The 23,395-nt window shown below is 44.4% G+C and overlaps 1 protein-coding gene and 1 pseudogene across 1 annotated transcript; both read left to right on the top strand.

The window, feature by feature from the left end:
• Positions 1 to 3,471: 3,471 nt before the first annotated feature.
• On the top strand, positions 3,472 to 4,047 carry LOC149500258 (uncharacterized; annotated as a pseudogene).
• Positions 4,048 to 10,699: 6,652 nt separating this feature from the next.
• LOC114249805 (fatty acyl-CoA reductase wat-like) lies at positions 10,700 to 22,218 on the top strand. Its single transcript, XM_028183516.2, has 10 exons — positions 10,700 to 10,964; positions 11,562 to 11,652; positions 11,997 to 12,119; positions 12,436 to 12,560; positions 12,746 to 12,904; positions 13,036 to 13,145; positions 13,582 to 13,649; positions 13,892 to 14,084; positions 15,656 to 15,854; positions 21,655 to 22,218. The coding sequence occupies exons 1-10, from the start codon at positions 10,774 to 10,776 to the stop codon at positions 22,010 to 22,012; spliced, it is 1,617 nt and encodes a 538-aa protein (XP_028039317.2). The 5' UTR covers positions 10,700 to 10,773; the 3' UTR covers positions 22,013 to 22,218.
• The last annotated feature ends 1,177 nt before the right edge of the window (positions 22,219 to 23,395 follow it).

The following is a 23,395-nucleotide window of genomic DNA, read 5'->3' as shown; positions in this document are numbered from 1 at the left end:
GTGCTTTTAGGTACTTCAAGCACCGGTCACCGTTCTCGTCGAACCCGTCGCTTGCGACGAAGGGCTCGACGAGTAAACTAACTCTCAGACACAGCCCACTGAGTTTCTCGCCGGATCTTCTCAGTGGGTCGCGTTTCCGATCCGGTGGTAGATTCTGGGAAGCACGGCTCTTGCTAGGGTTCGTGTTAGCAACATCGTCAGGTTTGAGCCCCGTGAGCTCACCTACTAAAGTTAGGGTTACGCTGACATAGCCGCTAGGGCTATCAGCTTAGGTAGGAAAAAAAAAAAAAATGATTAAAACAATTCTATTTATTTCTCTGATCGATCGCTATAACGCTGCATAAAACTCAACAGGTTATGGGCCCAGAGTACCCAAAGTGCCTAGAAATTTCGCAAGGTGAGAAAAGTAGTACAAGTTGGAATATAATGTAAAAATAATAGTGTCCATTGTTCGAAATATTTTGTAAAAACAAAAAAAAAAAAAAAAGGCGTCAACAGTTCCAGTAACAAACGCCATAAATTATTACCCACAACTTAACGTGGAAAATTACAATAGCTGGAAGTTTCGACTGAGATGTCTATTAGACGAAAAATCTTTGTTAGAGGTAGCGTCAAGTGGCGTTATAGAATTAAAACAAAAAACTGCTGATGCGGCTGCAAAAGCCTTAATAGTAAAATGTGTACCCGATAAGTACTTGGACATCATAAAAGATGCAACAACTAGCTACACAATGTTAGCCAGTCTGGATAAAGTTTTTGAGAGAAAAGGTATTTTCACTAAATTACACTTGCGAAGAAAGTTATTGTCTCTTAAGCTGAGGGATGATAAATTGGAAGACTATTTCATGAGATTTGAAAGTCTGATTAGAGAAATAGAGAATATTGATAAAAAGATGGATGAAGAAGATAAAATATGTTATTTGCTGACGGGTATGTCGGAAAAGTACAACACAGTGATAACTGCTATTGAAACAATGTCTGCAGATAAAATTGACATGGAGTTTGTCAAGGCTCGGTTATTGGACGAAGAATTCAAACTGAATAATAAAGGTGAAGAGTATAATGATACAAAGAATGATGTAAGTTTTACTGCCTCAAGTGTAGAATGTTATCGTTGCCACAAAAAGGGCCATTTTGCACGTGAATGTAGAAGCAGAGGTCGTGGCTATTCAAGGAGAAACATTAATAATAAAGGTATATGTGGTAAAAACAGAACTGGAGAACAAAATAATATGACAGAAAGCATCCCAGAGAATAAATACAATTTTCTAGCAATAACGGAGTGTAATCTAAGTAGAGAAGACAAATTTCTAGAATTTATAATAGATTCAGGAGCTACAGAAAATCTTATCAAGGAAGAATTAGAGAAATACATGTATGAAATTAAAAAACTACCAGATAAAATAAAAATTAAGATTGCAAATGGAGAAATATTAGAGGCTGACAAGAAAGGAAAGATAACCATAAGAGATAAAAATAATAATACTATAAATATAGAAGCGTTAATGGTCCCAGGGATTTATCATAATATAATATCTGTAAGAAACTTAAATATGAAAGGAAATAAAGTTGTTTTTACAAAATTTGGAGCACAAATAATAAATGGAAGAAAAGTCTTAAAATGTTCAGATAGAAATGGTTTATATATAGTACAAGGCAAAATAATACTAATAGAAGAAGCGAACTCAAGTGTACAAGCAAGACAAAAATATTTGGCACCAACATCTCGGACACTTAAATAGGAAATCATTAAAAATTATGGGTTTACCTGTGTCTGATGAAACATGTGGTCCTTGCATGAAGGGAAAATCTACTCGTTTACCATTCTATCCAGTTGACAGGCCAAGAAGTAGAAAAATAGGAGAATTATTGCATACAGATATTGGAGGTCCTGTATCACCAATTTCTTATGATGAAAAACAATATTACCAGACCATAACTGATGATTTTTCTCATTTTGTGACTGTTTATCTATTAAAGAATAAATCTGAAGCCACAAGAAATTTAATAAATCATATAAAGGAGTTAGAAAGACAAAAGGAAATTAAAGTTAAACGCATAAGATGTGATAATGGTGGAGAGTTCACCGCTGGCTGTTTGAAGCAATTTTGTATGGAAAATGGAATTATAATAGAGTATAGTCAACCTTACACACCACAACAAAATGGTGTGGCAGAGAGGCTAAACAGAACATTACTAGATAAGTCAAGAACTTTATTAAGTGAAACTGGATTACCTAAATATTTGTGGTCTGAGGCTATAATGTGTGCAGCATATCAATTGAATCGATGCCCGTCAAGATCTATAAAGTATAAGATACCGGCAGAAATATACTACGGACTAGAAAATGTTAACTTGAACAAGTTAAAGGTATTTGGTTCTAAAGCATGGTATACGTGTGTCCCACAGAATAAGAAATTAGATAATAGAGCTGAAGAAGCCATTATGGTTGGCTATGGCAAACAAGGTTATAGATTATGGAATCCAAAAACAACAGAAATAGTATTCTGCAGAGATGTCAAGTTTGATGAAAAGTACTATGAACATAAAAACAGTATTAAAAATAACAACTATATTTATTTACCAGAAGAGGACACACAAAATGAAGTTATGTGCGATGATAAAAATAAAATTGAGGAAGAAAAAGTAATACAGAAAAATGAAGAGACCGACACAAAAAGAACTAGATCAGGAAGGATAATAAAGCAACCTGATTATCTAAAGAATTTTGGTGTAATGACCCAGAAAGCTATGAAGAAGCGATAAAAGAAGTTTCATGGAAAGAAGCAATACATAAGGAATTACCAGCACTTGAGAACTTACAAAGCTGGGAAGAGACTAAACTACCGAAAGGAAAATTAGCTATAGACACTAAGTGGGTTTTTAGAACGAAAGACGATGGCACTAAGAAAGCCAGATTAGTCGCTCGAGGTTTTCAAATTAAAAATTATGAGAATGAAATATTGTACAGTCCTGTAGTAAGAATGTCTACGATAAGAGCATTTTTTGTAAAAGCTGTCCAAGAAGGATACAAATTAAGGCAATTGGATATTCCTACAGCCTTTCTCAATGGATTTCTTGATAGTGAAGTTTATATAAAAATACCCAAAGGCAAAGAAAACAAAGATGGAATAGTTTTGAGGTTAAAGAGAGCATTGTATGGATTAAAAGAAAGCCCTAAATGCTGGAATATGAGATTTGATGAATTTGCAAGAAAGAATGGATTGATACAGTCATTACATGATTGTTGTCTATACACAGATAAAAATATATGGCTTATAATATTTGTAGGTGATATTTTATTAATTGGAATGGAAAAGGATACAGAAAAAATTATTAATAAATTGAAGCAAGAATTTAAAGCTAAAGATTTAGGACAGATTGAGAAATATCTTGGTATGGAAATTAAACAGGAAGAAAGTAAATTAACGATTAAACAAGATAACTGAGAAGATACTAGAAAAATTTGGAATGTCAGAATGTAAAGGTATAGGAACACCTATGGAGGTAAATTTTCAAATAAACAAAAATGAGAAGATTATTGATGTACCATATCGACAACTCATAGGAAGCATAATGTATTTGGCTACTATGTCCAGACCAGATCTGCAGTTTGCTGTATCATATCTTAGCAGATACCTAGACTGTCCTACTCAACAGACTTGGAAAGCTGGAAAAAGAATTCTGCAATACCTAAAAGCTACAAAAGACAAAATGTTAGTTTTTCAAAAAAGGAATAATCTAGATGTGGATTTATGTGCATATTCAGACTCTGATTGGGCAGGTGATATTGTTGATCGCAAAAGTGTCAGTGGGGGTATCATAATGTGTAGTGATAATCCTGTATTTTGGTACTCTAGAAAACAAAGTTGTGTTGCATTATCAACAGCAGAATCAGAGTACATTGCTAGTGCTTGTTGTGCTCAAGAGTTAGTGTATTTGAAAGGTGTACTGTGTGATTTTGGATATGAATGTAAATTGACTTTATTTATGGATAATAAGGGAGCAATATGTTTAGCGAAGTCAAATGAAAACTCTAAGGAGTAAGCATATTGATATAAGGATGCACTATATTAAGGACTTGGTGAGGAATAATGTATTAGATATTGAATATGTGTCATCTGATAAAAATATTGCTGATATTTGTACAAAATCTTTATGCAAAGAAAAGTTTGTATTTTTTAGAAGTTTGTTACCAAAGTAATGAAAGATATTTGGAACGTAAACATTAATGTGTAGATTAATATTAGATAAGATACATTGTTAAAGTTCTTTAATTTGCAATGTATGTGTAACTTGGTTGTACTGGATGATTATTTCAAGTATATAATTGTTAAATAAGCTGTGAGTGAGACAGCAGTATTAATATTGTTTTATGTTGTCCGATGGCAAGTTTATACATTTATAATTTTAGTTAAATAAGATTTGAGTTTAAAGAAACTTGTCATCGAAGGGGGGTGTTGGAATATTTGTTAAAGAATAGTTTGTAACACTAGTCTGTGGAACATGTATTTGTATAATCTACACTGCTCTATGTTAACTCATTAAAAAGTACTCCGTGATGGCTGATTAAAACAATTCTATTTATTTCTCTGATCGATCGCTATAACAGCCTGGCCACGGGACATTCGCCGATACGAATATTCGCGCGGTGCGAACGGCGAAGCGTCTAGCGACTAAAATAAGCGCATAGAAATGTACCTAACAAGCCACGCGCACCGGCGACCGGCGAAGCGACCGGCGAAATGTACCGAGCGAATCGCGCGATGCAGCGGGCGAGCAAAACAAATGCATGAATACGGACGGCGCGAGCCACGGAGTCGAGCGGTAGTCGCGGCGAATAGTACAGTGATTAAATGAGTTTAGTTGTTTTCGCCGCGAAAAATTAACGCCCAAAATTTTTATATTTTTTATTTATTTTTTATTTTATATTTTTAAAGTCGTCGTGGCCTAACGGACGTCCGGTGCAATCGTATTGAGCGATGCACCGGTGTTCGAATATCAGGCGGGTACCAATTTTTGTAATGAAATACGTACTCAACAAAATAAATGTTCACGATTGATTTCAACGGTGAAGGAATAACATCGTGTAATAAAAATGAAATCCTCAAAATTATAATTTGTGTAATTACTGGTGGTAGGACCTCTTGTGAGTCCACACGGGTGGGTACTACCACCCTGCCTATTTCTGCCGTGAAGTAGTAATGCGTTTCGGTTTGAAGGGTGAGGCAGCCATTATAACTATACTTGAGACCTTAGAACTTATATCTCAAGGTGGGTGGCGCATTTATGTTGTGGATGTCTATGGGCTCCAGTAACACAAGGTGGGCTGTGAGCTCGTCCACCCATCTAAGCAATAAATAAAAAAATAGCTGAAATACTAGCTAGACCAGCTATTTGGAAGTCTAGCCACCCAAAGTATTTCTCGTACTTCTTGTGGAATTCTCCATCTATAGGTATACTCCGATTCTTATTCAAATCATGTACTTCACAATCTTTTCCAAATAATAGGTCCTGAACCAAAAAACTATTAATTTGTAAGCAATATCGAGATAATTTCGATATAGACATTTCGCTGTCGGACTTCCTTACTAGTCGCGCGGGGAACGTGAGTACCCGTGGCCTGCAAACGGTGCTGCGCGAATGGTCGCCTCGTCCACCGCTTCGCTGTTCGCACCGCCGATCCCCGTGGCCAGGACGTAACGCTGCATAAAACTCAACACAGCGGGGCATTCCGGGCACCAGCGGCACCGTCTGGGAGGACCGACGGGCTGTCGTACCGAGACGACCGACGTTTCAGAGCCTTCGATTCGCCAAATTCGCGATTCGATTCGCTGCAAAAAGGGCAGCCGGTGAGTCAGTTTTTGCCGCGGCAGTCATCGAGTCGGAGGGCGGGACAGACGAGGGAGCGATGGACGTAGCCCCGTAATGGGTTGCGTCCACCGCTTCCTACAATGTAATTTGAACCACTCCGCCAGGGCACAAGATCTCCTCGTCCACACCATGGCGGAGTGGTCAATGGACGTCGCTGTCGCTGCGGCGCCGGACTTCGTCCCCACTGACCAGGACTGCTGGATAGGGGACGTCGACGGCTCCGTGGCCATGGTATTAAGACAGTCCGCGGCGCTACCCCCCTTGGATATGGTGGCCAGGGGACCCGGGTACGTCGCGGCTAGGATCGACGGGACCGTCGTGATCGGGGCGTACTTTTCTCCGAACAGGAGCCTCGCCGAATTCGAACAATTTCTGGGCGGGCTCGAGGCGCTTTTGCACCGCTTCGTTGCACCCTGTCATCGTCGCGGGGGACCTCAATGCCAAGTATACGACTTGAGGTTCCCCCCGCACGGATGCGCGAAGCGAAGCCCTTTCAGAGTGGGCGATCGCGACCAGCCTCTATCTCCTAAACAGAGGTACGGTCGCGACTTGCGTGCGGTGGAACGGGGAGTCTCACGTTGACGTGACGTTCGCGTCCCCGTCCGCTGTATGTCGGACCCGCGGCTGGCGCGTGCTCGAGGGGACGGAGACGCTTTCGGACCACAGATATGTCCGATTCGAGCTCTCCGCCTCCTCCCCGTCGTCGGCATCGTCGTCTTCAGCGGCAGCCGCGGTCGCTCGCGGTGAGGAGGAGCGCAAGGTGCGCTCTGTTCGTTCCCCGTAAATCGTATCGTCGCTCTTCCTGCAGGCACCGTGGGGGAACTTTGAACCCCTTCCGATGGACGCTACGTGGGGCACGACGCCGCGTCACCCGAGCGTTCCCGCTGCCGAGGTACCCGCTCCTCCTATCACGGGGGCGGAGATCCATGCGGCCGTGTCCAAAACGAGAGCAGAGAACGCGGCCCCCGGCCCTGACGGCATTCACGGCCGGGTCTGGAACTTGGCCTTCGAGGCCCTAGGGGACCGGCGCGGGGGGCTTTTTGAAGCGTGCCTCGAGTCGGGACGGTTCCCGTCGAAATGGAAGACGGGCAGACTGGTCCTGTTGAGGAAGGACGGGCGCCCCGTGAACTCATCCACGGGCTATCGCCCCATCGTGTTGCTGGACGAGGCGGGCAAAATGTTGGAGGATCGTGGCTGCCCGCATCGTCTGGCACCTGACCGGCACAGGTCCCGATCTTTCGGCGGAGCAGTACGGCTTCAGAGAGGGTCGCTCAACGATCGACGCGATTTTGCGCGTGCGTGCCCTCTCCGACGAAGCCTTAACCCAGGGCGGAGTGACAATCGCGGTGTCCTTAGACATAAGGAACGCATTCAACACCCTGTCCTGATCGGTGATCGCGGGGGCTCTGGAGTATAACGGCGTCCTCGCGTACCTCCGCCGGCTGATCGGCTCCTATCTCGGGGACACGGTGGGGCGGTTTACCGCTTTCCCGTCGAGCTCGGTGTTCCGCAAGTCTGTCCTGGGTCCCCTGCTGTGAAACATCGGCTACGACTGGGTCCTGCGGGGCGCCCTACGGGGTCCCCTCCCCGGGCTAAGTTGGTCGTAGCCTTGGGGAGGGACTACCGGGAGTCTGCCCGTCTGGCTTGCGCAGGTGTGGCAAACGTCGTCGCAAAGATCTGACGGTTGGGGCTCGAGGTGGCGCTCGAAAAAACCCGGGCCCTGTTATTTTACGGGCCGGGACGGGCGCCACCTGCGGATGCCCACCTCGTGATCGGAGGCGTTCGCATCGGGGTCGGGGTGACCGGTCTCAGGTGCCTCGGCCTCGAACTGGATGGATGATGGAGCTTCCGCGCTCATTTCAAAAAGTTGAGCCCTCGGCTGATGGCGACGACCGGCTCTCTGAGCCGGCTTCTTCCAAACGTCAGGGGTCCCGATGAGGTAGCGCGCCGCCTATACATGGGGTTGGTGCGGTCTATGGCACTTTACGGTGCGCCCGTTTGGTGCCCGGCCCTGACCCGCAAGAACGTCGCCGCGCTGCGGTCACGATCGCGGTTAGGGCCATCAGAGAATACCGCAACGTCTCCTACAAGGCAGCGTGCTTGCTCGCCGGGGCGCAACCCTGGGACCTAGACCGTCGTATGTAGCGATGCACCGGTTTTCGAATCTCAGGCGGGTACCAATTTTTCTAATGAAATACGTACTCAACAAATGTTCACGATTGATTTCCACGGTGAAGGAATAACATCGTGTAATAAAAATGAAACCCGCAAAAATTATAATTTGCGTAATTACTGGTGGTGGGACCTCTTGTGAGTCCGCGCGGGTGGGTACCACTACCCTGCCTATTTCTGCCGTGAAGCAGTAATGCGTTTCGGTTTGAAGGCTGGGGCAGCCGTTGTAACTATACTTGAGACCTTAGAACTTATATCTCAAGGTGGGTGGCGCATTTACGTTGTGGATGTCTATGGGCCAGTAACCACTTAACACCAATTGGGCTGTGAGCTCGTCCACCGATCTAAGAAAAAAAAGAGAAAAAAAGAAGGTACAGCACACTGAGTTTCTCGCAGGATCTTCTCAGTGGGTTCCGATTCGGTGGTAGATTCTGCGAAGCACTGCTCTTACAGTTAGGCCCTGCATTAGGGCCAGTGTTCGCTATTCTCTCAGGTTGAGCCCGTGAGCCCACCTACCGGTCCGCGCGCAAGGCTGCGAACGATTAGGTAGGAAAAAAATGTACAAAGAATAATTGCAATGCGGGCTCATTTTAACAACACCTACTTCACTAAATAAAGTTGTTTTTTAAAACTTTAAGAGAATATGGTAAACGAATTTTAAATAATCGCACACAGGTCACAGTTAACGAAATGTTTATTATATTTGAACAATATACTATTTCAAAGAGCGTATAGTAGTATCGTGTTAGCAATACTGTATTCTGTCAATCAGTGTGGGGTGTCCTGGGCGGTATCGCTTGGCATGTCCAACACTTTAACATCCTGTTCTAGTTCATGACAGAAACCACCCGCCCCAGCCCGTCATGAACGACAATGATGAAGTAATAGCATGGTAACTCGCATAAGATAGTGATCAAACGATCGAAGTGCTGCGTTGATCATCGTGATAAGGCTGGATGACTTTACAACAGAAGTCACAATAAGAAAAGCTCATGTTCCTTAATATATAGGACGCGGATGGACTCTGCCACCAACCAGCTGGGAGAGGCAATAGACCAAATCGAAGCCGTAGGCAGTCCGACCCGGGACACTCTTGGTAATAGTGTCTCCCCTCTGGAAATGCGGTCAGCCCCCTTTTTTTTATCGCTTAGATGGTTGGACGAGCTCACAGCCCACCTGGTGTTAAGTGGTTACTGAAGCCCATAGACATCTGCAATGTAAATACGCCAGCTACCTTGAGATACAAGTTCTAAGGTCTCAGTATAGTTTCAACGGCTGCCCCACCCTTCAAACCGAAACGCATTACTGCTTCACGGCAGAAATAGGCGGGTTGGTGGTACCTACCCGCGCGGACTCACAAGAGGTCCTACCACCAGTAAAAAACGGAACTTGAACGGAATATTGACGGACGCGCGCGGGGAAGTTTCAGTAACTCGATTTATACGAACAGCTAGCGTGACTGGGTCAGTGGAACCCGTTAAATAAATAAAAAACTCAATATGCATCAATTGCACTCATAAATAAGTAATAGAGTTTAAAGTTCAACAAAAACATATTAATTTATTCCAGAGACCAGGAAGTGAGTCGGCAAATGTGTCAGACCTTCAACTTTGCTAATTGTATGAGTATAAATAACACACATTGTCTCCAGTCAATTGTCTCCAGTAAAAAGCCGCCTAAAAAGCAAGGAAGTAACCCGGCTGCCATCTTCAAATTGAATTTATTGAGTATGTGTGAGTGGGTCGGCTGAATTACTATTACAATTTTTTTATGTAGAACAAAATGACTACTATTACTACTATCAGCCTACAGAGGTCCAGTGGTCGACATAGGCCTCTCGCAAAGATCGCTATAAAATCGGTCCCGCAGTGCTGCCATCCCGGATATCGGCAACCTTCAACAGGTCGTCGATTCGCCTTGCTGAAGGCCTACGGTCGTCACTCGAGAGCTTTTCAGTGCCATTGAAATCGAATCAGGAACCAAAAGTTTCGGAAGCAAACGATGATAGCCAAAATAAACCTAAGGATTGTGAGGTTGAAGTGTTTGTGGCCTTGTAGAACTCAACAAGAACAACAGCGTCGGTCAATCAAAAACAATTTATTTTAAGTATAACATAACTGTTATACATAATCAGTGTATTTTACATCTTTCTCAATCATTCCTAAGTACGATTAGTTTCGATAACGTTTTCAAGGCGTTCGAATTTGTCGCTGACTAAAGGATGAGACGCCCGCGCGCCCGGTGCATTCGTATATTCGTATTTTTTAATGAAATACGACGTACTTAACAAATGGTCAGCGATTGCCTTCCATCGTGTACGTGTACGGTAAAAACTCTATCTCAACTCATCAGTTTAAGTAACATGATATTGTATTATGAGCATTACGGCTCGAGAGTTAGTTATATTATAGTACTGGCGACCTCGCTTTGCTTCGGAAACTGTAATTTATTGTTGATTTCTCCACTATTTAATGGATGTTATTATACATATAAACCTTCCTCTTTAATCACTCTATCTATTAAAAAAAACCGCGTCAAAATCCGTTGCGTAGTTTTAAAGATTTAAGCATACCTACATAGGAACAGACAGACATAGGGACAGAGAAAACGACTTTGTTTTATACTATGTTAAAGTATTAGTTGTAGTAGTAGTTGTAGCATAGTATTAGTTGAATTTAACAGTATTTGAGCTTTCAGTTGTTTCGTTTACTAATATACTAATTAAGCATGCAAAAAAAAAGTTTCAGAATGGACATCGCTTTAGCGTTGGAGATCGAGCAGGTCTCGCGCCAGAAGGCGCTGGAGGAGGAAGCGCTTCGCGGCGAGTCGGCTGTGCGGCAGTTCTACGCGGGAACCACAGCGCTGATCACTGGAGGGACGGGCTTCATCGGGAAACAACTCATAGAGAAGCTTCTAAGGTGAACGGTGTTGCCTTAAACAACTTACAACTCAAATTAGATTCGTTAAGTTGATATTGCGTGGACAGATAGTTTGTAATACTGAGTACAGGCAAGCCACTGAACTCTTTCTAATTCTTAAAAAGGGCATATGATAGCGTTGAGGGAATACCACGGGGCATTGATTCTGGAGTGGGATGGTACGTGGCAGAAACGGTCTCTGGAAGCGGCAAAGTCTCGTGATGGCGGCTCTCAGTCGTTTCGCGTGTTCCCTGGATATTGCGAACCCCGCGAACCATCGTTCACTTCAATTGCTAGATATCGTGTTTACAACACTTTCACAGTCGATACGACATGGCTACCATTTTCCAGAACATTTTTGATATTACTAGTCGTTTTTTTTTTCCTACCTATGCTGATAGCTTTCAGAGGCTATACAACCTTTTTTTTTATTGCTTCGATTGGTGGACGAGCTCACAGCCCACCTGGTGTTAAGTGGTTACTGGAGCCCATAGACATCTACAACGTAAATGCGCCACCCACCTTGAGATAGCCAAATAGCAAAAACGGACATCTGGCGGACTTCGTATCGGCATGACAATACCATTTATGTTTCAGATCATGCGACGTTAAGCGGATTTACATACTGATGAGGTCAAAAAAAGGGAAATCAATGCCAGAAAGACTGCAGTCACAATTTAATGAGCCAGTTAGTCCCACTTTTGTGGTATTCATTTATATGTTGCGTCAATTGATTTAAAAAAGTACCTCATACTTTTAGATTTTCTATACTTTATGATTCCGTCACCAAAAGTAAGTATATTTAAGCTCAATTCGACAGAACGAACGGATAAACAATCATTAATAAAATACATCTTGTTTTGTCAAGTTTAGTTCTCAAGTTTTCTCGAATGGCCGGAATATAAAGCTTCTAGAATTAGTAGATACTGCCCATTCTGTATTGTGTAGATAGAGCCCGTGTATGTATGCCTGTGACGCACGGAGTTTGACCGCAAATTGTATTCGTTGTTCTAAATCTATTTATTGTTTAAGGTATACGACAATTTACGATCTCAACAACCAGATTTCGCTCGGAAAGTGATACCGGTCGAAGGCGACATCTCAGAACTAGGCGTCGGCCTGAACGATGAAGACAGAATGAAGCTTGCGCACGAGGTACACTTCCCTTACTGACATTACACACCTTGTGCCAGCCAGCATGAGAAGAAGCAGCTATAGATTTCAGTTTGTACCATGGTAGGACCAAGGTTAAAATATGCAACCCAAACTGAAAAATAAAATCGAAATCTTAATGTTGATGACATTTTACTGTCTTATAGAAACCCAGCTATAAACAGCCGTTTGATCTTTCTGTACAAGTACATCCTAATTACATCCCAGTACTTGTCAAGTGTGTACATGTATATTTCATAGATTCAAGTCGACATCCAAGATTTACAAAACTGGCGTTATCGTTAAGAATGAATTTTAGGTGAATGTGATATTCCATGTGGCTGCCACGACCAGGTTCGAAGAGCCACTGAAGAAGGCCACATTCATCAATGTCAGAGGAACCAGGGAGATCATGAAATTGGCCAAATGCTGTAAAGATCTAAGGTGATTTCTTCCGCATAACGAATCTTGTGTTGTGAATTATTTGTATTATTTTGTTTACCACAAGGGACCACATAAAGGGTATATCTTAAATTTACCACCAGGACTATAACCTTATAAGATGTAATCATAAAAAACAGAACACATCCCGTCAACACTAAACGTCTGGTTTATTTAATTATCTCTAGGTCCTTCGTACACGTGTCAACTGCGTTCTCTAATGCAACTAAGAGTAGAATAAATCACGATTTGGAAGAGAAAATCTATGAAAGCCCTGTCCCTCCGGAAGTCATGATACAGCTCGCGGAGACAGTCGAAGAATGCAGACTCAACGCGATCACTGCTGAGTGAGTAGACGAGTCGAAGTGAACACGCGCGTCACTTGGGTGGATGAGAGCTCTGGGACCGAGGGTCATGAGGGCACGTGCAGACAGCAGTAGTTTGAAATCGGTCATATGTAATGAATTCCTGTTTTCAGTTTGATAAGGGACTGGCCCAACACGTACTGCTTCACGAAGGCCATAGCCGAGCATGTCGTGCGTACAATGGGCAAGGATTTACCTGTGGCCATAGTGAGGCCACCCGTAGGCAAGTATTCTGTTTACATACATAACTAGTCTAGTTTACGTAACCATTATGAGCATAAGCTTGAACCCAGAAAAGCCCTGGTATAAAGAGAAGGCGCCAGGTGTCCTCGCATCGAGTTACGCAGCCATGTCGCATCTCAGGTTTCAGGTATCAGCTTAACGAGCGCGTGTTGTCGAACGACAAAATAAATGTATTTTCCCCTTAATTCGCACCTAAGATCTGTTTTTGACTCTTTCGGTGAAATTTGGTTTCCCGCTAGCTCTCACTGTCTGATGAATAGCATTGCTGAGAGGCATTTTCAGAAGCTCTTTGAGGTATGAGGGTACTCAAGTATCGTAAACTTAACATGCGTCTAACGATATATCTTGTTGCATATAGACGAACACTGTAAATAATCATCGAAATGCATTACAATAATGCTATTTTTCGTTTTCAGTAATCTGTTCGCTCAATGAACCCACCCCTGGATGGGTGGATATGAGCTCGGTGATCGGTCCTAGTGGGGTAAGTGCAAATCAAAGTTGGGGAAATAAATATATCATGTAATTTTCATCGTGTTTATCTTTAAGAACGCCGATCCGTATCTTTCGACTCTTTGATCTTCGTATGTAAGCTGTTGTTGATATTTTTTAGCTATAATTGGATTCAGAAAGTCAACTATCGAATCACACAAAGGCGGTATCATTTGTCATCAAAAAATTAATGTGTCAAACGTAAGGAACAATGTAACTTGTTTTTGTTTTCAGATAATTTTGACAATAATGCTGGGCGTGATGCACGTAATTTTAATGAGTGATATTAACGTTCCAATAGTGCCCGTGGACTACGTAAACAATGCGGTAATAGCAACAGCAGCAGAGACAAATAAACGTTACAATAATAATGAAAAAGAAATTAAAGTTTACAATATAAGCTGTTCTGGGTGCAAAATTGAAACATGTAGGTATCCAAATGATACAAATTAGAAAAACTTACGACAAATGTTAGGGTTCACGGACTTATACATATGAGAGGGAAGTCTCCACTAAAATGCTTAATGCGCTAGTATTTCGTGATTTTGAAAGTCGTTCGTGAGCACATTTTATTCAGAGCAGTTGTCGTGGCCTAAAGGATAAGACGTCCGGTGCATTCGTATCTAGTGATGCACCGGTGTTCGAATCCCGCAGGCGGGTACCAATTTTTCTAATGAAATACGTACTTAACAAATGCTCGGGGTTGACTTCCACGGTGAAGGAATAACATCGACAACATTTTTTATTGCTAGATGGGTGGACGAGCTCACAGCCCACCTGGTGTTAAGTGGTTACTGGAGCCCATAGACATCTACGACGTAAATGCGTCACCCACCTTGAGATATAAGTTCTAAGGTCTCAAGTATAGTTACAACGGTTGCTCCACCCTTCAAACTGAAACGCATTACTGCTTCACGGCAGAAATAGGCAGGGTGGTGGTACCTACCCGCGTGGACTCAGAAGAGGTTCTACCACTAGTAATTACGCAAATTATAATTTTGCGGGCTTCATTTTTATTACACGATGTAATTCCTTCACCATGGAAGTCAATCGTGAACATTTGTCGAGTACATATTTCATTAGAAAAATTGGTACCCGCCTGAGATTCGAACACCGGTGCATCGCTCAACACGAATACACCGGACGTCTTATCCCTTAGGCCACGACCACTTCAAATAGTACGATCAACCAAATAGTACGAGATATTATCAGCAACCTTATGGAATATGGTATGTGATAACGGCAAGGTTCGATGGCGTATCGGAACTGTCGCGTGTGGCGTATTAATGCGCACAGGAAGCAAAAGGACAGTTTCAATAACGCTAGTATAAGCCCTTTGGGGTTCCAAAAAAACAATTAGAGTGAAGAGAGTTGTTGAACATCGTGTTGTGACCATCTGAGATCTTTTCTTGTGATCTGTAGCCAGTTATATCGGACAGTGGCACAGTGAGGTGCGTCGCTCAGTTTCGTGACGAGGTGCTCGTACACTTGATTACTCCATCATTTCGGACTCTGACCCCTAGATCATTTTCCATCCATCTTTCCTGCCCTTTTCTTAATGATTGAAGCATATTGGTAGACCGGAGGCCTTTCATGTTTCGGAAGGAGATTTAACAATTCAAGAGCAGCTGCTTCGCTAATGAATCTACAATCGGATCGGAATCGCGACCCGCTGAGACGATCCGGCGAGAAATTCAGCGGGCTGATGCATTAGTTAGGTTGCACGTCGAACTCTTTGCCGAGTTCGACGAGTACGGTGACCGGGGTCCCTAAACCTGCTCCTAGTGTTAGAGTTGAAGGCGTCTAATGCAAGAATTATTGCATCTGCTGGATCCGTAAGGACTTGCCTAGGGCGTCACCGGTGACTGGCTTCTACGTGATTAAGATTCAGAGCGTAGTTAGCGGCGATAACGATAAGGCGATTATCATGACGCTTAGCCTCCGTCAATATTTATCTCCCCAACTTTAAATTATTTACATCGAAATCTCTTTTTACAGCTTGTATGTATGATTTCCTAAAGAGTCCTAAGACATTAGAGTACGCTACACCGAAAGCCGTTTGGCATTGTTATGGTTTTAACACTGGAAGCTATTTTGTATTCTGGTTTTCAACATGGCTGCTGCATTACATACCTGCGTATGTAGCCGACTTCGTGTTCAATGTGACCTCCATGAAGCGACCTGGGGGCGTAAAGTCGTAAGTATTCCTGGGCTTATATTCCCAAGGTGTCTAAAACGTGTAGGCATTCTTGCTCACGACTCGGTCGTGCACGGATGTGCTTTCCGATCCGTTGCTCGCTTGCGAGCTGCGTCTCTGAAGTCACAGTTGTGCGCGACAGTGTAGTGACCGTGAATACCCACGCCATACCTACTGTCTTTTTCAAGCCAACCAATCGCTACGATCAGGCTTCCTGTGGCAGTATCACAGGCTAGCGATTTCCTAAGCCCTTCCCAAAATAACAGTCTTTTTCAAGACTAGACCCTCGCTCGGTATCCGCCCGCTGTAGCATTATACAGCCCGAACGGGTTCCTTTCCTTTTCCCCGCCAATTGACATTTTCACGGCCTAGGCATCCCCCCCCCCCGGCTCCTTGCTGTCCTGCAGCACAGGGGGGTTTTAAATCCTATCCGGGGCCTCACCTTTCGGCGAGTTCAACAAAAGTCCCGGGGCCGCCCCCCTCGGACAAGAAAACCGAAGAATGGAACATGAAGAAAGTGAAACTGCTAGTGACATTGTCGGGTTCCTCCGGGATAGGTATCCGTCAATTAGGGCCGAGTACTTAGAGTATAGAGCCGCCCGTGGCAATCCCTCCCCCCCCCGCGTCCGTTACCCCGTACTTTAAACGTGCCTCGGAGGCACGCTCCGCGCCCCCCGCCGCCGTAACACATTCGATCGCACGTTCCGACGTTGCGATTCACGAAGCGCCTAGCGCTCGGACTCCGCTCGCCGCGTAATCCCACCACCGCGTCCCAAGCCCGCGTCCGCTCCTAAAATAGCTGCCCCGCCCCCGCTGATTCTCCAGGAAAAAAACCGCGTTTCCCAGGACCTCTCGCTGCCGCGCGTCGTGTCTACGATGCTCGGTAGCGACGCGTCCTGGAAGGCGATGCTCGAGACGGTGGACTCGCAGAAGGAGGCGGCGGAGCGAGAGAGGGAGAGCTCTTCGCTTTCCGCACCGATCCGTCGCCGTCGAGCCGGGGGCCGGAGGCGGGAATACGCCCGTACGTCCCGGCCCCTGTAGGTAGCGGCCTCCCCCCGGTGAAGGTCAAGGGGCGACCTGAGGGGGGTGAGGCCGCGCGGCGCGCTACCAGCACTCTAGCGCGCTGCCGTGGATTAAATAGAGCGACCGGTCGACGGTGTATCGCGTCCCGACCCGGCAGGCTGGTTCTGGTCTAGCGGGGTATTCCGGGACACCAGCGGCAACGTCTGGACGGCCGGACGGGCTGCCGTACCGAGACGGCCGACGTTTCAGAGCCTTCGATTCGCCTCGAAGGCTCCGTCGGCTGGGCGTCCTTGGGGTGAGCCCGTTTAGTGGGTGGGCCCTAAAATCCTTAGGCCCGCGGTCTGCTCACAACACCTTGCAGATCGTAGAGTCTCACATACCCCGCGCGCCCCTTTTGCGCGGGGACCTCGTAGGAGGTTCGGCCCTCTATCCGAAAAAAAAACATAAGTTTCTATACCTATGCTCTTCAGGAGGACTGCGAGCTCCGCGTAGTAATACGCGGAGTCCCGAAAGAACTAGACATAGACTACGTAAAGGAGGATCTGATCGCTCAGTCACTCCCTATAGTTAGCGTGCATTGGATGCACAATGGGCGGGGCAAGCAGCCCTATAATATGATTCTCGTCGCGTTGGAATCAACCCCGGAGGCCAAAAAGAAGATCTCATGCCTTTCGACAGTTTGCGGCCTATCCGGGGTCTCCATCGAAGCCGCCCATAAACGTGGCACTCCCGGGCAGTGCTACAGATGCCAGCTATATGGCCACTCGGCGCGTAATTGCCACGCGGGTCCCCGCTGCGTGAAGTGCCTCGGCGATCACGCTACGTTAGATTGCTCGCGAGTTAGGGAAACCGCGACCGAACCCCCAAGTTGTGTCCTATGCCTTAAGCATTGGCACCCTGCGAACTACCGTAGATGTCCTAGGGCTCCGCGTAAACGTTCAACCCACCCCAGCTCCCCGAACCGTCGGCCCAAAGACTTCGGCACCTTCAGTGCCGAAACCTGCCTTCGTGCCGGCTGCGGTTCCCACTGTCTCGGCGTGGAAAAAACCACTGCCGTATACGAAGGCGGGAACGCAAACTGCACCCCAGCCTCCGCTCGCGACACGCCCCGCGCCCCAGCCCCTGCTCGCACCTCGCCCCGCGCCCGCGTTCCGTCCCCCGCAACCCTCTGCCGTCAACGACTTCGCACTCGTGCGCGACTTCATCACCGAGGTTAACTTCGACCGTCTGCGATCGTTCGCAGACGCTATTCGTAGGTCGGTACTGTCGGTAGCCCCCGAACAGCGGCTCGCGGCCGCGTTCGATCACATGGACGTATACGAGTCCGTGTCCCGCACTTTGTAAATCTTTACCGGTAATCAATGGCGCGAAACGGTAGAGAGAAACTATTCCCTCACGAGTCCCGCGCGAGTCCGTTAGCATTGTAGAATGCTAACGTACTTGCGCGGCAACGCGATCAAATTTTCGAATTCCTCCGCGACAATCTTGTAGATATTCTGTTAGTGCAGGAGACCTACCTGAAGCCCTCGTGTCGTGACTCGAAAGTCGCTAATTACGTCATGGTCAGGAATGACAGACTCACCGCCTCCAAAGGCGGGACTGCCATTTGCTATAGGCGGGCCCTGCACGTTGTCCCTCTCGATACTCCCTCGCTCTTACATATCGAGGCGTCAGTGTGCCGTATCTCGCTGACGGGACACCAGCCGATCGTCATCGCATCCGTTTATCTCCCCCCGGACAAGCCCCTCCTGAGCAGTGACATCGAGTCCCTGTTCGACATGGGAGACTCTGTCATCCTGGCAGGCGATTTAAATTGCCACCACACTAGGTGGAACTGCCTTCGTACTAACGTTAACGGTAGGCGTCTCGATGTGTTTATAGACGACCTCACCTTCGAAATAGTCGTTCCCCCATCTCCAACATGTTATCCGTATAACATCGCGCTCCGTCCGAGCACTATAGACCTGGCACTGCTTAGGAACGTAACTCTGCATTTGCGTTCCATCGAAGCACTGTCAGAGCTCGACTCAGACCACCAACCTGTCGTTATGCAGCTCGGTCGCCCTCACAACCCAGTCGCTGTTACGAGGACTATGGTGGATTGGAATAAGCTGGGCACGTGCTTAGCTGAAGCCGCTCCACCAATCCTCCCTTACGGCCCGGATTCGAATCTATCCCCCGAGGACACCGCCGAATCCATAAACATCATTACCGATCACATCTCTTCCACGATCATTAGATCTTACAAAGAAGTCAATGTGGAGGATAGCTTCCACCGCATCAGACTGTCCCCCGAACTTAGGAATCTCTTAAGAGTTCAAAACGCGGCAATTCGGGCCTACGATCGTCTTCCCACGCATTCAAACCGGATTGGGATGCGTCGTCTACAACGCGAAGTCCACTCCCGCCTAAGCGACGCCCGTAATGAAAATTGGCATAGTTATTTAGAACAAGTCGCGCCCTCCCACCAAGCATACTGGCGACTAGCTAGGACTCTCAAATCCGAAACTACCGCTACTATGCCTTCCCTCGTACGCCCTTCAGGCCAACCACCGGCATTCGATGACGATGACAAGGCTGAGCTGCTGGCCGATGCACTGCACCACCAGCACTCAACACGCGGACCCCGAACACAACGAGCTAGTCAACAGGGAGGTCGAGCGCAGAGCTTCCCTGACGAAGTTAGAGACGCGATCCACAACCTCCAACCTAGGAAGGCACCCGGCTCCGACGGCATCCGCAACCGCGCGCTAAAACTTTTGCCAGTCCATCTGATAGCAATGTTGGCTACCATTTTAAATGCCGCTATGACGCACTGCATCTTTCCCGCGGTGTGGAAAGAAGCGGACGTTATCGGTATACATAAGCCGGGCAAACCGAAAAACGAAACTTCTAGTTACCGTCCGATTAGTCTCCTCCCGACGATAGGAAAAATTTACGAACGACTCCTTAGGAAACGCCTCTAGGACTTTGTTACCATGGGACAGTGGTTCCGGAAGTGGCGAATCGACATCAACCCCACGAAAAGCATAGCGGTGCTCTTCAAAAGGGGTCGCCCTCCGAACACTACTTCGAGCATCCCACTCCTTAATAGGCGCGCAAACACCTCCGCCGTTAGCCCCATCACTCTCTTTGGTCAGCCCATACCGTGGGCCTCAAAGGTCAAATACCTAGGCGTCACCCTCGACAGAGGGATGAAATTCCGTCCCCACATAGAAACGGTACGCGATCGCGCCGTTTATACTAGGACGACTCTACCCAATGCTTTGTAGTAAACGAAGCAAACTGTCCCTCCGTAATAAGGTAACTCTCTACAAAACTTGTATACGCCCCGTTATGACGTATGCAAGCGTAGTGTTCGCTCACGCAGCCAGCACCCACTTGAAATCCCTTCAGGTTATTCAATCCCGATTCTGCAGAATAGCCGTCGGAGCACCATGGTTCCTGAGAAACGTGGATCTCCACGATGACTTGGAGCTCGACTCAGTTAGTAAGTACCTACAGTCGGCATCGCTGCGCCATTTTGAGAAGGCGGCACGACATGAGAACCCTCTCATCGTAGCCGCTGGAAACTACATACCCGACCCAGTAGACCGAATGGTAAACCGTCGACGTCGCCCAAAGCACGTCATTACGGATCCTCCTGATCCATTAACGGTCACCGTCCTCGCTGAACCCGTCGCTTGCGACGAAGCGAATTGACCCCATAGACACAGCCCACTGAGTTTCTCGCCGGATCTTCTCAGTGGGTCGCGTTTCCGATCCGGTGGTAGATTCTGTGAAGCACTGCTCTTGCTAGGGTCAGTGTTAGCAACTCTCCAGTGGAGCCCCGTGAGCTCACCTACAAACGTTAGGGTGAAGCTGAAATAGCCTCTCAAGGCTATCAGCATAGGTAGGAAAAAAAATTGTAGGTAAGAGATATTATGGGACACAGCCGGGCTTACAACAAAAAATTCATAATGATACCAAAGTTACGCATAGATATGGTATAGTAAATAAAACATTTATAAATTTGCAAACAATTTCAAGCGGTACTTTTCTTAAAAATACAGGTTATTGGCTTCGTTTGAAACTGATATGCGTAAAATCATCTTATGTGATTTATGTTTTTCAAATATTAATGTATGTCACCGTTGGCCATTGTGTGTGATCGTGCCAATAGCATATTATAAGCGAAATTTCTACTTTAGAAATTTTCTTTATCAGCTTGTATTTTTAGATAGCGGCTAGGCTGTGTCTCTGGCATTGCTGAAGTCCATGAGGTAACAACCTACCATCAGGTGGACCGCATGCTCGTCTGCCTATAAGAGTAATAAAATATATTTTACACTACTTTCTGTCCTATATCTATCGAAAAAACTTAAATACATAGTCGTTTGATCCATTATTGTTGGTTTCATTTCTTGTTAAATCGTCTTTTCGCTTGAAAAGTGTACAATTTCCTAAAATATTCGAAATTGAGTTAATATGCGGAATCATTTGGGGTATCATCAGTATTTTTCAAATAAATACTGTCAAAAGAGCGTAGTTTAATTTTTTTTTTTTAGTTTACCTATGTTTTGGACAACTATTAACAAAATTAATACATAATTTTATCTTACTCTGAAGGACATATAATGTAGCTGATAAAAAATAAATGTTGCAAAGATGATTAATATTAAAAATATCACATTTTAAACCTTTAGAACACTCTCCTGTAAAATTAGTAAGTTTTGAGATTATACAGTTTTAATGGGAGAAGACGAAATGTCTAATAAGCAATGTTTTATAATTGCAGATTCGTCAAAATTTATGAAAAGATATACAACATGTCTTTGCGGTACGGTTATTTCCTGACAAACCAGTGGAATTTTGTCGATGACAACACTATGGCCATGTTGAACCAAATGTCAAAAACTGACAAGATATTGTTCAATTTTGATGTTGCGAAGATAGATTGCTCGCGTTTTATGGCGATCTGGTGCATCGGCTTAAGAAAGTTTATTTTGAAGGACGGCCTCAAGAACAGCGAATATGGTAGGAAGAAACAGAGCTGGTTGAAGATAGCTAATTTATGTTACCATGGACTATTTTTTGTAACCGTAATTTATTTTCTGTACATTTGCTGTGCAATATTGATGTACGTATTTCGATGATTGTGTATGATCTATTAATAGTGTACTATGTAAATTCAAAATATAATTCTACTTATTAAAACGATAGTAATGGAGATGGTGATGGTTTGAAGCCGCAGTCACCACGAGTATTGGTACTAAATTGTCACTCCCATGTTGTTTGGTGTCTTATCTATTTGTAAGTGGTTAATAAATAAGAATCAATACATATTACATCTTTCTGGAAATATTTTATTTTCACTCCATTTTTTAATCATTGGACGGAATGTATGAATGTTGTGTGGTATTGTATCTACATTCCAATATGCAGGTCGGAGAGAAAGTTTTTAATCAGTAATTTAAAATTGAAAAGATGCTATAAATAATTTTATTGTACTATTTGTACTTTTGCTTCTTAATGTAAAATGTCATATTTTACAAACAACAGAATAAATAGTTTCTTCTTAATATTATAATAAATTCGACAGAATGATTTAACTGAATGAACTGAAATTATGTATTAAAATTGTTACGTTTATAAGATTTAATACAGTGTTGTATGTGTCCCTACACACATACACATATGCTTCCCCTGAAGCATAGAGCTGTTCCTGGCAAGTTCAAGTCCAAGTTGATGCTTCTGTAGCAAAATACATCTTTAGCCACTCAGCCCAAATATTAAAAAGACATTGGTAAAGAAGTTTAGCCATAGAAGTGCCCTCAGATTTTCACTTATTCCGGTCTGTTTAGAATTCTAAAAACTATCTAAAGTTTTCAAAACAGGTCTTATCAAAACTACTTGTTGCAATTTTTTAATGAGGGGTCCCGAAATCTCTACCAATGAGAGTATGCCACTGCCTACAAAATGGCATATAAATTATCAACCAACATATTATGATAATAAAACATAACTATAATTTGTTTAAGAAAGACGAAAAAACGTTTTCTGCAACTATAGTAAATGCCGTGAAACATCAACGTGTCATTGGAGCAACAAACTTGAAATTTTTAGTTGACAGTTGATGAGTTCGAGATTTATTTTTAAAATAATACATTTTTATTTACTTTAATGTACTTATAACGTAACATATCTACGTACATACAATATCCTAATTCACCAGTAGGAAGCCACGGCGGGTCGCTCTAAAATACTATCTAATAATTATATAAGGTATTCCTGAGGAAATACTGCCTACTTCTCTTTAACTCCATCGATCGTAGTGTTTAACTCCCTGTTCGTAGCACATAAAAGAAAATGTACAAGAGTTCGTTGGAGCAAATAATGAGGAACGACACAGAATAGCCTCGAGAAAATGATATTAAATTACGTTATTTTATAAACAGACTAATTATCAAATTAAAATAATTTTTAAAATCTGCAAGATGATAGACAAAAACAACCGTATGTACACTAATGTACAGTGT

Source organism: Bombyx mandarina, chromosome 23, assembly GCF_030267445.1.
Source record: "Bombyx mandarina strain Sakado chromosome 23, ASM3026744v2".
Taxonomy (NCBI): Eukaryota; Metazoa; Arthropoda; class Insecta; order Lepidoptera; family Bombycidae; genus Bombyx; species Bombyx mandarina.
Note: the sequence above shows the minus strand (reverse complement) of the source record. Positions and strands in the feature narration are given on the sequence as shown.